We start from the raw sequence: 15,687 nt of genomic DNA on the forward strand, positions 1-15,687 counted from the left end.
ATAATGATTATTTACAGCATACTTTAACACGCGATACACTTTTGGGCATTTGGACCTTCGTGGCTCACACTTACGACCAGATCTTGTTTCGCAAATCACCCCAAATTTATTTTTAATTAATTATCTGTCTTGGGGAAGGTGCACATCCCTGATATCACTGCGCACCGCTTGTGGAAAGTAGATCCGGTGGGCAGGTTTACGAGTTCAGAAAAAGTGAGAGAGAGGGAACTGCAGAGGCGCACGGTGCCAGAGCCAGGACCACTGGGAGTCTCTGCAAGCGCAACAACCGCCGACACGCCGAGAAGAAGAACGAGTTTCTTTATTTCTTTTCCACAGTGTGCGTGGGGGGAGCAGGGCTATGACACGCGTATAAAGAGCCCCAAAGTACAGTGCTAACGCAGGCGGATCTTTGTTTTATTCTCCCCAAAAGATGAGTAAAGACTCAAAGTGCCTGCGACAGCTCGGTGCGACTCTGCTACTAGTCCTGTTCGCCGGGGTGCAGCGATCCGACTCTGCGGTAAGTACGCTTCCAGTTCCTTGCACTGATTTTTCCCCCGCTGCAGGAGAACCTGCAGAGACCCACCGGCTCCCTCAGCGAGCGAGTAAAGTTTCTAAAATAGAGAGTCTGCTTTATAACAAGTGCTTCTGCTCTAATAATAATGATCCCGGTTGCCGTTTCCGTTTTACTTGCAAATAAAAACCATGTAATTACACCAATGATACACCTCCGCGCTCAGCTTTCATGGCTTTTTGACTGCTAGGATCACCTTCGCAGGACCTGCAGATTTTCTTGGTGGGAGATCGGACGAAGTTTCTGTCCTGCCCCCTTCGTGCGCATCTTCGCGTTTCGCGTACCTGCGGTTATTTTTTTTTCCGCCCTGTGTCTGTATTTTGTTCCTACTCTCGCGTCAAGAACTCGGACGGATTCTAAACTCGGCGTGTGGAGGGAAAGCGGCGCGCCGATGCTTCCCTTAAGAGCCCGCTTGTGTTCGGATTGAACCTCGAACAGCGGGGCTGCTGTTCAGTCTTTTGTGCGTAATTTTGTTTTGGTGTCCTGAAAGAGGGAACTGTGCGTTTTTCTCTCCAGGTGTGTGCAGGTGTGCTTTAAGTTGACAGCAGCTGCTTTCAGACTCACACTGAAGTGTAGAGAAATGAAACCCATATTTAGTGCAGCTGATTAGTCTTTGCATTTGAGAGATGATTCAGAAACAGCAACACAGGTGGGGAAGTGTATGAGCGCGCTCGCACTTTTCCTCTCTTCGCCCTCCACATCTGTTTAAACTAGTGCCTCCTCATCCTCAGCTGTAGATCTCTAACATGTCGGGATGCCGATGCATCACCAAATCAGTGCAAGTGTCTCTCACTCAGGCTCCTCATCTAATATATTCCATGAATATTCCCTCGTCATTAATTATTAATGAGTCGTGGCTGCACGCCCACCACACACCAGGCGTATCCAATCAGGTCTGCCCGCTGTTTGCCGTTCTGTAAGTCCTCTAACACAGCTATTCGTGGTATGAGTGGGGTTTTTCATGTTTTTCAAATTATGCAGGAGACATTTGTGTGTTTGAAGATTTTATGGATTAGATTCAGTGTTTTGATGGCAACTGGAACACTGAACAGAGTATGAGCATCCTGTGAAATAACAAAAACAGCACAGGATCAGGTCTAAGACTAAAAAATCAGCATTTGAGAGTTGAGAGTTGTCTGCTCAGAGTTTATAAAGTGATTAGAGATGAAGAATAAATCAACAGATAGAAGCTCTTTCCTCTCCTTCAGCTGTAATATGTCAAAACTATGGTTTGACCTCTTCCCTGCTTTGCTTGGAAGTTGTCTCGGTATGACAGAGATTAAGTTTACTGCAATATTTCACCAAGGCCATGAAAGTTTATCAAGAACCTTGAAGTAAACTGTTAAAAGGGTGGAAAAAAGAGAAAATGAACTAAAAAACGTATAACTTTAATTAAGATAGTTACTTGCTATATTAACGGTTTTTTGACATTTAAGCGTAATGATACACAAAAAAGTCACTGAACTTTCACAAATGGTCATTAATGTCTCAATAGATAATAGTAAATTAGCTGTGTGTTTTGGAGCATTCCTTTAATTTAGTGTGAAAGAAGACTCTTTAGGGAATCAAAGTTCCCCTTTCTCCATTAAAGCGCTCATTGAGTCCCCCTAGTGGAGACAGTCTGTCCTGATGTCACTGCTAGCACAAGAGATTGAAAGAAATGATATTTTGTGGCATGTCTTTGTCTAAATTTCCAAACTTGCGGGATAAAAACCCCCCTAAAATCAAAGACAAAGCAGCTATGTTCCTGTAACTTAAGCTGACATTGTTTTCAGGTTTAAAACAAACAGACTGGTGTATGTGCGGAGAGTTTCTCATTAAGTTTGAAGGAGAGAGCGTCATAAGTCATTTTTATTGCTCTCTCTCTCTCTCTCTGTGTATTAATCCTCACAGATATCAATCTCCATTCAGCCAGGTGAGGGGGTTCAGCGGTAATGTATACCTGGAGGTTTTCCTTTGAACCCGTCATGCAGTGCAAACCACAAACACACACTTAATTTGATGCATGCTTTTTGCGTAGCAAGGGAGGCGCACACCTATATACACCCGCTCGCCCTACACGTGACCCACATCTCAGGTGGAGTCTGTGCAGGGGCGGATCTGTCTGCATGTATGTGTGTGTTTGTGGTGAGAGTTATAGTCAAAACATCCTGACATTGCAGAGATTTGGAGATCGGCAGAGGAGTATCAGCTAACACATCAGAGCTGCAGCTTCCACGATGTCTTCTTCTTCTTTGGTGTTTGGTCTCATTTTTGTCCCCCGATTTGTTTCCTAGGATCTTCTGTCTTTTGTCAACTCTTCTTTAATCGGTCTCCCCCCATCCACTGGACTCGGTCTCGTTCCCTCATGTAGCGCCATGATGATGACGATGACAATAATCAGTCTTGGCAGGAATTTTCCAGATGCAAGATGTACTGATCATTCAATCAATCCTCTGTCTAATAATAATCACATTTATAACCACCATAAATCAGCCTGTGCATCATGCAAGTTCAACAAAACAAATTCGCTCTTGGAACTCCTTCTCACTAGCAGAAATGGTAACGTTCAGAAAAAAATCAAACATGGACAGAACCTGGTCAATTTCTTGCCAAAATTCCCCTGGCTCTGACTTTCATTAAACCCTTTTTTGGTACTAGGCTTCTGGCACCAGCACTCTTCAGTTCTTGAGTGTGTCAGCACCACATTAGTGGAAACGTTTCACCTGTTTACCTTCTCCTTCTCCTTTCACCTTCTGTATCTGCCTCCCACTGCTCCACCTTTGTGTGTGTCCTTGAATGCAAATTCCATTTTTATCTAGCTTAAGGCTCCATAAGCAAGCAGCAGTGGAGGGAGCAACTCTCCAAAGACTTCCATGGATGGATATATATTTGAATATTAGAATCAACTATACGTGTACCCTGCAGGTTTGTCAAAAGATTCATTTTATTATTCAATTAGCATTTGAATTAATACTCAACAGCATCAACAGTTCCGTCTTTGCCTCCTCTAGTCAATAAACAGCTTCACACAGCAGTGATGCAGTCAGAAAGCCCTTCCCCCTCATTAGCAACTCAAGCAGTTGATGTTCACAACCCTCAACAGTTTGGAGAATTTCAGGAAGTCAGGTTTCAACAATGCTGGAGTATTGTAAAGCTTGTGGGCGTGCACACAGTACTGTCCAAAAGTTTTAGGCAGGTGAGAAAAATGCTGTAAACAAAGAATGCTTTCAAAAGTGGAAGTGTTAATAATTTATTTTCATCAATCACCAAAATGCAGTGAATGAACAAAAAGAGAAATCTAAATCAAATCAATATTTGGTGTGACCACCCTTTGCCTTTAAGGCAGCATAAATTCTTCCAGGAACACTTGAACACAGTTTTTAAAGGCTCTCGCCTGGTTGCTCCAAACATCTTGGAGAACTAACCACAGATCTTCTGTGGACATAAGCTTCCTCATATCCTTCTGTCTCTTCATGTAATCCCAGACACACTCCATGATGCTGAGATCAGGGCTCTGTGGGGGCCATAACGTCACTTCCAGTACTTCTTGTTCTTCTTTATGCTGACAATAGTTCTTAATGACTTTGGCTGTATGTTTGGGGTTGTGGTGTTGTGTCATAATGTGCATCTTGTATAATATCTTTGGCCAATCAAAAATCTCGATCCATCCACAGCTGCAACCCCAGTTGGAAGTAGATTTATCAAAGGGGTGGGTATTTACTCAAGGGGCACATGAGAAGCTGGGATTGTTTTGGATTGCAACACCAATAATCTCATAAAGAGATAAAATTAATACTGAGCAGAACTGAGTTCAGCTTATTGTTGTGGCCCTCCACAACAGCCCCAGTTTCTCATGTGGCCCCTCGGGTAAATGAATTGTCCCCCCCCTCCTTTATCAGATAGTTTCTGTTTAGTTATCATTAAGGTAGCAGCTAGTGGTCATGCCTAATAATAAAACTTTCTGTAACATTATAATAGACTAATTTAAAAGTATAACACAATTATTTGTGTCAAACTCCAACTCTGAAGCTAAGAAAATTCTACCAGCAACCAGGCAAAAATGGCAGCCGCCAACTTCATCAACCCTGTTTGCTCACAGAACTACCTCACATACTTATCGTTGTTTTGTTTGTTTGGCACTACCTAAAATTGTTGTCATACCCCACCCCAACCTTACCCCTCCACTCCCGTGGTATTAAAAATGGTATTCGATATGAAATTCTAGTATCAAGATAGTGTAAATGGTGTGGTACTTATATAATGCTACGTGTTCAATACTTCTATCTAACATTAACATTTCTCTTACTCTTATGAATCTATTCGAGGCACCGTAATGTCACCTAAACATACTTTGACAAACCTCCATTATTCTAATTTGTTGCTAACCTGCTCATCCTTCAGTCTCTGTGTATTTGTGGCAGAACTTACACAGTGGTGTCAATGACCTTCGGATGCCGTTAGGATTAACAGGTGGTCAATGGGAGCAAAACCAAAAGCTAAAAAGCTAATTACCCGGATTGAGTACAGACATTTCTCTTCCCCCGTCCTTTGCTGCTTTGTCATTTATTCTCTTTGCATGAAGAAGCAGACCTGATGTAGAAACCAAAGTGAAAATAGCCAAAGATGCAACAATGACAGATTTAGCTGTAGCCCTATACTACTGGATACCAGTAGTATAGTATAGTAATAGTAGTACTCTAATACAGTGTTTCCCAATCTTTTGGAGCCACGGCACATATTGCACGTTAGAAAAATTACATGGCACACCACCAAACAAAAATGACACAAAAAGCATTTTGTTCACCTGGTAGACCGGAATTGGCTCAGTTTGTCCCCAGTATACCTTTTTTGCTTTCTTCTGAACACTACTGATGCTAGGGCTAGATTTACTACTTTTTCTTTAAAACATTTTTTTCTATTGCTATCACGCGCTGTGTCCTCTCACAGCATGACTATTATAGCGTTTCTTCTTCATCTTCTTCTGTTTTACTGGCAGTTTGCAACCTATTTAATTAGAGCAGGTAGTTGTACTGCCCTCTAGTGGAAGAGAATGCAATTGTTCTGCCCGCGACTCATGCCGATCGCTTAAGAGTACCAATCAGGTGGAACTAAATAATCTTCCACAGCACACCTGATCCTTTCTCGCGGCACATAATGGTTGGGAAACACTGTTCTAATATATCGGCAGTAGTAATAGCACTTGCATCAATTGCAAAGCTTCAGCTAAACCCACAATTTTCAGTTTCATTATCCTTGTTGTGGAATTCAAACACCTCCTCAACAATTTGCTAGTCAAGGCTTGCGTTTTTATTTCCATCTGGTAAATAAATTGTTACGTGATAAGAGCAATATGTTGTGACTAATAAGACCCAAACAGGTCGCAGACGTGGGTGTCTGCATCACGATTTTCCATGAGTTTCATTTTCTGCTAATTCAGACTGAAACAGCATCCAGTCATTTCCCTGTTGCCTCCTCTTCATGGGTCTTTAAATGTCAGGCTAGTGTGGACATCAGATTTACATGGACATCTTTGGTGTACTCACATTGGTGTAGTAGAAGCAGTAGAAGTAGAGACCACAGTGATGTATGTTGTGTTACCAGGTGTATTCATTTACTTGACATTTTGAAAAAAATTTAATCCAGAGAATAAAAAAAGTACGTATGATACGTCTTAAAAGCCGTCCCTAGTGTATACTAGGAGCAAAACCAGGGAAACTGGTAAAAGGTAAATGACTCTAGTAGACAGAATTTAATAATGCCAAATAATCATACCAGCTTTTTCTGGTGGTGCTTTAAGAGGTGAGAAGTTATGTGTGCAGGGATCAGACTTTGGATAGACTTGGATATTTTAAAGGCTTTTGAAGGTCATACAGAAATGAACAGGAAGCCACTGGAAGGACGTGAGGATGGTTTTCTTGTTGGCTTCAAATAGCTATAAGCAGAAAATCTCACTTCACTGAGCAACCACACTAGAGATAGGTGATAGTAGAGCTGATAAAGTTACAAATAAGGACTTTACCCCAAAGGATGGCTGATCAGGGAGTTACAGGTGGATGATATCAGTGTCTACTTGAAGTGCACCATCAACTGATGGCTCGTAGGGGCTGTAGTGGCAGTAGTAGCGGGTTTGATTATATTGGCAGTAAAAGATCAACCAGAACAGTAGTAGTTGTAGTTTTAGAAGGAGAAGTTGTACCTGAACTTACATTACAGTAGGTGTAGCAGTAGTAGCAGCTCTAGCATGAGCAACAATAGTAGAAGGACACATGATATTGAAATAAAAGTGATATTTAAATGCTTTTTGTCATTTTTGCAACAGCAGGGTTAGTAGTAGTAGAATCTAACCCTAACCCTGAAATCAGCAAGTAATCATGAAGGCTGCAGCCTAATGTACACAAGTACTTTTCAAAATAGGAATTTTTTTCATCTCTTTAAAAAAAAAATTAATCCACATGAAAATGCGAAATAACCGATCTGAAGCAATGTCAATACCATGCCAAAGCAACAGGTGGTGATATAACCTTAACCGTGAAGAAATGTTGGCCAATCAAAAGCTCACAAACAGCTGAGTGCTTCAAAATAGTGATGGGCAGATGAAGCTTCATGAAACACTGAAGCTTTTCATCCAATTGGTTCATCCCAGCGCAAAGCTTCTTGAAGCTTCATTTGCTCTAGTAGGACACCTACTGGACGTAAAAATATTAGTTGGCATGAATTTGAAGAATGTGGCCTTTTGCACACAGCCTGTTGCGACTTTCATCCGTAGATAAAGCCGCGGCCGGCTGAGTTGGTTGTGTCCCTGTGACGCGCCTCCAATAATCCATAATGAGTCGTACTTGTACTTTGCGCATTTATTTTAAGAACAAAACAAAAACAAACATTTGCGCTTTCAATCAATTTACAACTAGCGCATGGATTAACTGGTGTGCCAAAAAATGACGGTCAACAGAAAAGTTTGCCCACAAACCACTCACCCAACACACCTGCTGCGTACACCGACATCAGGTAAATAGACTGTGACCACACCCACATACCATCACCTGAGACGCAGGTAAAGCTATACACCTGTGCCACCAAAACAAAAAGGAAAAACATAAACATTGACTTTGGCTCTTACAATACCGGCCCCTAATTATTATCTTTTAAATAATAATTACGAAATAATCAAGTCTTACGTCATTTTCTTGTTCATAAAACATGTCAATCGCCCTTTAGTGCAACATGCATCAGTACTACTACTTGTGGTTCACCATCTGTGAAGTTAATAACCCATAAATAAAAGGAGTAGGTCACTTAAAGTTATCCAGTCAGTCCAATATGTTAAATATTCTCTGTTTCCTGCAAAAGACAGACTTTATTTATAGGTCTGTTTAGGAATCCAGTCTTTGTCTTGATCCGAAGATGACGAACAAATCCCCTTTTGTCCTGGATTGTCTCTTCTATTTTTCCAGTTATCCAGGAATTCCGTGGTGCCGAATCATCAACAATGATCACAATGTCTCCTGGCATGAAGTTTCGTTTTGGGTTGCACCATTTCTGTCTTTGTTGCAGTTGTGGAAGATATTCTTTAATCCACCTTTTCCAGAATAAATCTGACATATATTGTACTTGTTTCCATCTGCGACGAGCATATATGTCATCTTTTTGAAAACATCCTGGTGGTAGAGATGGTGCAGTCTTAAGAAGCAACAGGTGGTTTGAAGTAAGTGCTTCAAGGTCATTTGGATCTGTAGAAGCCTTTGTAATAAGACGGCCATTCAAAATAGCTTCAGGATCATGTTTAATCTGTAGCTTTCGTCTACTGTAATGCAGAAGCAGTTTTTTAACTCTCAGAATCCATGCTACTGCACGCTTCAGCCGAGTCCAGGATGAAAAGTACTGAATGAAGTGAGAAACCGGATCCATTTCTTGTGATGTCTGAACAGCATTCACTGTTGTTTTAATTTCTGCATCGCTTGATGAGATTTGTTTGACTTCATCAGGATTCTGAGGCCACTCCTCTTGCGGTAGTAGAAGAAATGGAGGTCCAGAGAGCCAAGTTTGTTTATTTTTCAAAAAGGATTGTACCTTTAAACCTCGAGAAGTCAAATCTGCTGGATTGTTATCCGTGTCCACATATCTCCATTGTTGAGGATTTGAAACTTTGACAATCTCAGAAACTCTGTTGGCGACAAAAGTGCGGAACCTTGTTGTTTTATTGTTGATGTATTTTAGTACAGAGGTGCTGTCAGTCCAAAATACTGAGTCCTTCAGTTCCATCTGCAGCTCCTTTTTCCACATTACATCCATTCTGCTTGCTAAGGTGGCAGCAGTTAACTCCATTCGAGGGATTGTAACTGGTTTTAAAGGAGCAACACGTGCTTTTCCCATAATGAATGCACAGTGTGCCTGGTCTCGTTCGTTCTTTAGTAACAAATAAGTCAATGTTCCATAGCTGTCCTCAGATGCATCTGCGAAATGATGCAACTGAGCTGTTTTTACAGTTCCAAAACTGTTGGTTTTAAAACAACGATCAACCTTGAACTCCTCCAGCTTGTAGAGCTCTTGCATCCAAATAGTCCATTCCTGTATAACTGCATCAGGTAATGCATCATCCCATCCAATCTTTTTTCGACACAGATTTTGCAGAATCTTTTTAGCAGTTAAGATTACTGGTGCCAACATTCCTAAAGGGTCATAAACAGAGCTGACTACAGAAAGGATGCCACGTCTTGTCAAAGGTCGATCTCTCAGAGTGATTCTGAACTTGAAAACGTCAGATTCCACACACCATTGAACGCCCAAAACTCTTTCCACCGGAAGTTCATCACTGATCAAGTCTAGATCCTTTATTTTGTTTGCTCTGTTACTTTCAGGTATTACAGCCAACACATTACGACTGTTACTTATCCATTTGTTCAGTGGAAAGCCTCCTTTCAAGCATATGGCACAGAGTTCATGATAGAGATCGATCGCATCCTCTTCTGTGGCTGCTGAGACGAGACAATCGTCGACGTAAAAGTTGTTCAACATTGCATTCACGGCTTGAAGGCTAAACTGTTGTTTATGATCTTCAGCACATTTCCTTAGTGCAAAATTTGCACAACTGGGAGATGAAGTTGCTCCAAACACATGTACTGTCATCCTATATTCAACCATGGCTTGAGTGTAATCTCCGTTGGGCCACCAAAGGAATCTTAACATATCTCGATCCTCCTCTGGTATTTTAACCTGGTGAAACATGGCCTTAATGTCTGCAGCAATGACAACAGGTTCTTTACGAAATCTTGTCAGAACTCCAATTAACGTGCTGGTCAAGTCTGGACCTTGTAAGAGCTTGCTATTTAGCGACACTCCTTGATACTTGGCTCCACAGTCAAACACCACTCTAAGGGTTTTGTTTTGCGGATGCAGAACACCATGGTGCGGCAAATACCATTTCCTGCCATCCGTCCGTTCTAAGTTGTCTTCTGGTACCTTTTCTGCATAACCTTCAGAGATCATATCTGACATAAAGCTGTTATAGTCCTGCAGAAAAGTAGAGAGAAAAGGAAAAACATAAACATTGACTTTGGCTCTTACACAGCCTGTAAATGTCAACAACAAAAGGAGTGTGTAAAACATGTATATTGTAGTGATGGCAGTATACTGTGTATATTTATAGTGGCAGTATGGAAAATGATCATTTGGAAATGCTTAAAATGGAAATGATCATTTACTGTGAGGTGAGGTGTGGTTGGGGTGTGGACAGCAGTTGTGCTTTTGTAACGTTGAGGTATGGACAGCTACACACTGACGCTTTGAGCCTCAGTCCTGCCTGTTCACATTTTATTCTGTAAAAACTAAATTCTCACTGCTTTTATAACCTTTTAGTGGGGAGAACATAGCTAGGATTTAATGATTTAACAAATCTTTTAACTCCTTTGTCCTGCACAATGCTAAATGGCTGGGAGTCCTCAATCACCATGCTAACCAGGTCTTCATCTATTTGAGATTGTTCTCCTGAGTAAAGACAATAAAAACAAAGCACAAATATAAATATCACACACGTAACTTATAACAGTTGTATAATATTGTTATATCATTTAGTAACATTACTGCATGCTATATTATCATTGCATTTGATGGCTCACCTGGTCTTGCTCCACAATCGGTGTCCCCCTTATTCTCATGCAAAGCTCTGTAGTGCCTAAGCATGGATGAGGTGTTGTTGTCATATCCCAGCTCCCTGGCACATAGCAAACACTTCACCTTGTACAAAAGTAAAGCCGCTTAACATAAATTGTATTGCACCATCAGTATTGTGAAAATACATCTTCTTTAGAAATTTACATACCTTGTTGGGAGGAATAAAATCAAAATGTTCCCACACAGGGGAGGACATCCTCCTCTTCTTAGCTGGCTCCATTCTCTCCTGACTTTCTCTCCTCACTCTCATAAACCTCCAAACTGTCTCCAAACTCTCACTAACCGCAACTCTCCATCAAACACCCACATTTTTGAATGAAGTCTGAGGGGTTTATATCGCTGTCATATTTCGCGGCAAAGTCCGAACCACTTCATGAACCAGTCACGTGGTACAGCCGGGCAGCGAGGCTTCGGACGTCATCATTTTCAACTCCTCCCATAAATGAAGCAAGCCTCGATACGCGCATCGCGGAAACGCCCCCTCCATTACTCGACACACGCTTCGAAGCCTCGATACAGAATGTCACATCACTACTTCAAAATCTCCACCCTGGCAAGAGTGTCTGTAACGCTCCATTTTCAGTGAACCAAAATGTCGTTTACGTGTGGACGAATGTCCAAAAACGCATAGAAAAAGCTAAATTGACCAAAATACCCGTGTGCATGTAGACGTAACCTAATGCAGCCAACAACAAGCTAATACTGAGATCTGAATGAATGCTATAACTATTTCATATGGATAAAACCAGCAATGTTACCTATATAGCAGGGGTGGGCGATATAGCCTCAAAATTATATCGCGATATTTCATGATCAGAATACATTGTGATTCTGAAATTTGCGAAAATTATATTGAACAAAAAATACAGATGATTGCAGTTTGCATTTGTTAGTGTAAAGTAAATAAATCCTTATTTTCCAATGAAATACTGCCAGTCATGATAGGGTACTAAGTATAAAATTAACATTTTAAATAAACGATCTGCCACCACATCATTGTTTTAAAGCATCCATCCATTCTCCTCCTCTTTTCCTTATGAGGGCTCAGGTTGTTTTGTTTTGGTATTGAGGTCTGGTATTGGTACAGACTACGAAATTTCTGGTGTCATTGCATTCCCAGTTCTCACTACTGTAAGATTTCAGTCAGGTTAAAGTTGAGTGTACCTACGTGGAGATGCACGTTACTGCTATAGATGTAAGCTGCCATCATAAGGGCTTCAGTGTCTTATCCATTTCATCTTGTACTTCTAGTCTAGTCATACCTGTTCTTTGATCTGTTCGCACTTCTCAGTATCCTAGCAACATCACTGAAAACATTAAAGTGGGAAGGAGATCTCTCTTTAAATGGAAGGAGGTTGTGCTTTTAAGAGGATTGAAGGTTTGGTGGAGAGATTAAGGTTTCGATCATGTGATGACCTTTTGGTGATGATTCAGACCTGGGATTTGTGTTTTACTGATTTTTTAGTTTTTCTGGCAGCCAGTTATGTTTTGCGCTGATGGAAATTTCAGATATATGTAACAGAACTTGCGATGAAACTTTATGTGGGAATCTTGTGGGATTTTTTCCCCCCTGTGTCTGAATGGAGTGTGTGGCTGTGATTCAGCGGGCTACCTGACAAATCCACCTACATGCTGTCCCCCTCAGACCCCTACTTATCTTTTCTTCTTGTTTTGCTGACCTCCTTTTCTGAAAGGACATCATCTTTGTCCTGTGTTGCTCCTTTTCTCCGAATAAAAGGGAATTTTGCCGCCCAGAGGAAGCTCGAACTGCTGCTTAGTGGGGAAAAATAAGTTCGATTTTAAGACGCATGAGAAAAATCTGTTAAAGTGTTTCATATGGAAAGCAAAACAACAATAAACTAAAAAGCACCAATAAAGAGAAGTTACTGGGCAAAAAAGAAGAGAGATGTATGGTTAAAAACATCACGTTTCTCCACTCATTTGTTTTGCATATTTTGTTTGTGAGAAGAATAGAAGCTTGTGAAGTTTAATCTGTCTGTGATCAGTGGCTTCGTTTGATCAGATTTCTACCTTTCCCTTCCCTTTCACTCTTTCAGCTCTGAGCTGAGCACACAACAAACATTTCACTTGAGCAGACTGGCCTCATATTACTAAGCACCTCTTTACTGCCATCTCGTCCTGTTATAACGTCTTGTTTCTTTTGTTGTCATTGTTACTTTGTCAACTGGGCTTTTAAAGTTTGAGACTGAGGTAAAAACTTCCCTCTCTAAACTGCGCTCAGCTTGTTTTCAGCTCTGCTGGCATGTCAGCTTTCTCTTTTTCATGTTTCTTTGTTGTCATTCAACACTGATGATGAACTTTGCTGTAAAACTTTGCACTCAATTAATGAAATTAAAGTCTTCACCAACCCTAACTATTACATGTTCCTCAGTTTTATCTATTTATGCTTGTATGTATGGACACTAACAATGATGCAGTGACAGTTAGCACCCAGATATTAGTTTGTTTAGCTCGCAGGACCCAAAGAGGTGGGTGAGCGGCTCAGTACCCATAAAATCACCAAAGAGAAGGGACCGAATGTCCAGAACAGGCTAAACATAGATGCAGAGAAGAAACCAGGACATGACTAAAGCAGTTTTATTGACCAAGAAAGATATTAGGGAGTATCTTAAAGTCTTTAATCCTAACAGTGCTTGAGGAGCTGAGTGGGTAATCATTACCAGGCTGAGCAAAAAGGGGAGTCAGGAGACCCAGAAAAGTTGGTGGATCAGGGTGGTGTCCAAGTCATGACAAAGAAGTCTTTTAAAGCTAGTGCAGTTCGGAGGGCGGAGGGCCAGGTCGGCCAGAAAGTGGAATGGGAAGGAGGAGAGGCTGTAACTAGACTGACAAGTATATCAGCATAGCCTACAGTCTGGCAACAGCTGAAGGTCATTGGAAGATTAATGTGGGTGACCCTTAGGCACATCTGAAACCACTCCTGAAATCAATTCAATTTCAGATAAAAGGCATTTTAAATTGTAAGGTCTGCAGCCTCGCCTCTCTAACGTTGTCTCCAAAACGATCAACCTGAGCTTTCCCTCTGATGTACTCATTTCTAATCCTGTCCATTCTGGTCACTCCCCTTGAAAATCCTAATGCCTTCAGCTCAGCTTCAAGTCTTTTTGTCAGCGCCCCCGTCTCCAGCCATACATGACATTTTTAAACCTTCCCTTACACTCTTCCTTACCCTGCTTGCCCCTCTTCTTCGCCTCTCTTTTGCACTGTTGCTTTGGATGGTTGAACCTAGGGGTGGGTGATATATCGAATATACTCGCTGTATCATGGGTTTTTCCACATACGATGGTTAAAATGGCTTTATTTAGGCTTTCATTGAGTATAAGTTTGCCATGACAATATTAAGCTGTCTGCATGTAATTCACTGTGAGGGTTTTTTCTCCCACACTCTGCGAATGCATCATTAATCCCCCCTCCCAGCCGGAAAAACGTTCTACCTGGCATACAGCGCTGAGCAAGGATTTCACAAGGAGGATGTCGAACAAAACACGGTAATTTGCAAAACATGCTGTAAAACTATTGCTGCAGACGTGAGCAGTTAGCAAAATAAAAAAGGGCAATTTTAAGCACTGAATGGTTAAAACAACATTTGTTTTAGATGTTATTTAAATATATTGTGATATATATATTGTATTGTGATATAGCAAAATCATATTGTGATATTAGCTGTTACTCATATTGCCCACCTCTGGGTGAACCCTTGTATATGCCTCTGCTCCTCGCAGCTTCACTGTTACGCCCGACTGCTTCTCATTCACACGTCCTGTCTCACCTCTCCTCACTTTCACTCCTCTTCACTCCAGATCACACCTTCACCTCTCCGTACTCTCACTACCGATCACACTGTGATCATTATAGTCCAATACACAGGACACTGATTTTGATTCACAGCAGCACTGAACTCTTCACAGCCTTTTCCTAATCTAACCTGATGCACACATCCTGCTTGTAGAGCCACAATAACACAAAGAAGCGTTGCAGCCGTCCACAGCCATTTTCACTATAGAAGAAGAATATTGTTATGCTGATTAACAAAGAGACTCATCACTTTACCATCAACTCGTTTTGTTTTTTATCTCACATGAGTTGCCACAACAACAACAGGACTGCATGAGAGCGAGCAAAGCCAAGGAGTGATAAGACACAGGTATTCACAGTGCTGTAGTATAACAGAGCACACAGCTCAGTGAGTCTGTGCCTGCATAGAAAAATAGTAGCGTGGGATGTGTCTGGTTCTCTCTTCTTCTACTTTTCTCTCCCTCACTATTTCCAGTGCTCTCTCTCTCTCTCTCTCTCCCACACTCCCCAAATATGAGCACCTGTTTCTTTCATCATGCTGCTGTGGAAGAAACAGGGCTTCCCTGACGACCACATAGAGAAAAAAGGGGAGCTAGCAGCCTTTGTGTGTCTGTTTCTTTACATATTTCAGAGTATACAGTTACTTTATTATCTTTTATAAACCCGTCCAGACGGAGCCGTTTTAGGGCAAAGGACAAAATCTAAGAGACCCACTCGTCTGTTTCAGCCCCCGCATGAAATGATTGCGGTTTGTTTAGAAAGTCCTGACGAGGACCTTGTGTGGCTGTGAGAATTACGTCTCTTGTCTCTCATGAGCAGTGTGAGAGGTAGTGTGATGTTATTACAGCTTTAATTTCTTTTAGGAGGTGGTTGCATGCATACATGCTCTGCTTGGATTTTATGCCACTCGGCAACAGCGGAGAAAGCTATAAACATTACATCGAATTATCTTGTGAAATGAGTATACTAGACTTCACTGCTGGAAATTTGGATGATGAGAAGAAAGAAAGTCAAAATACTACAGCTGGAAGTTTTAAATTTAAAACACTTAGCTGAAAGACACCAAAGCAGAACTGCAGAGGTGGTCATTTATAACAGAAAAATATAGGCTGGTGATGCTTTCCTATTCAATGTGACACAATGCAGATGGAGAA

The 15,687-nt window shown here is 41.3% G+C and overlaps 1 protein-coding gene across 1 annotated transcript in view; it reads left to right on the forward strand.

Moving 5' to 3' along the window:
• The first annotated feature begins 245 nt into the window (after nt 1-245).
• The window catches only part of col4a5 (collagen, type IV, alpha 5 (Alport syndrome)), a 66,527-nt gene continuing 51,085 nt past the window's right edge, over nt 246-15,687 (forward strand). Inside the window, exon 1 of the mRNA XM_086276466.1 lies at nt 246-517. Coding sequence (XP_086132592.1) covers nt 431-517 — 87 coding nt within the window. The 5' untranslated portion in view covers nt 246-430. The remainder of the gene's footprint in view (nt 518-15,687) is intronic.

This window comes from Aulonocara sp. 'chitande type north' Nkhata Bay, linkage group LG3, assembly GCF_057382095.1.
Source record: "Aulonocara sp. 'chitande type north' Nkhata Bay isolate Kocher_YH1m ecotype deep benthic linkage group LG3, A_spYH_male_GT1.1, whole genome shotgun sequence".
Lineage (NCBI taxonomy): Eukaryota > Metazoa > Chordata > Actinopteri > Cichliformes > Cichlidae > Aulonocara > Aulonocara sp. 'chitande type north' Nkhata Bay.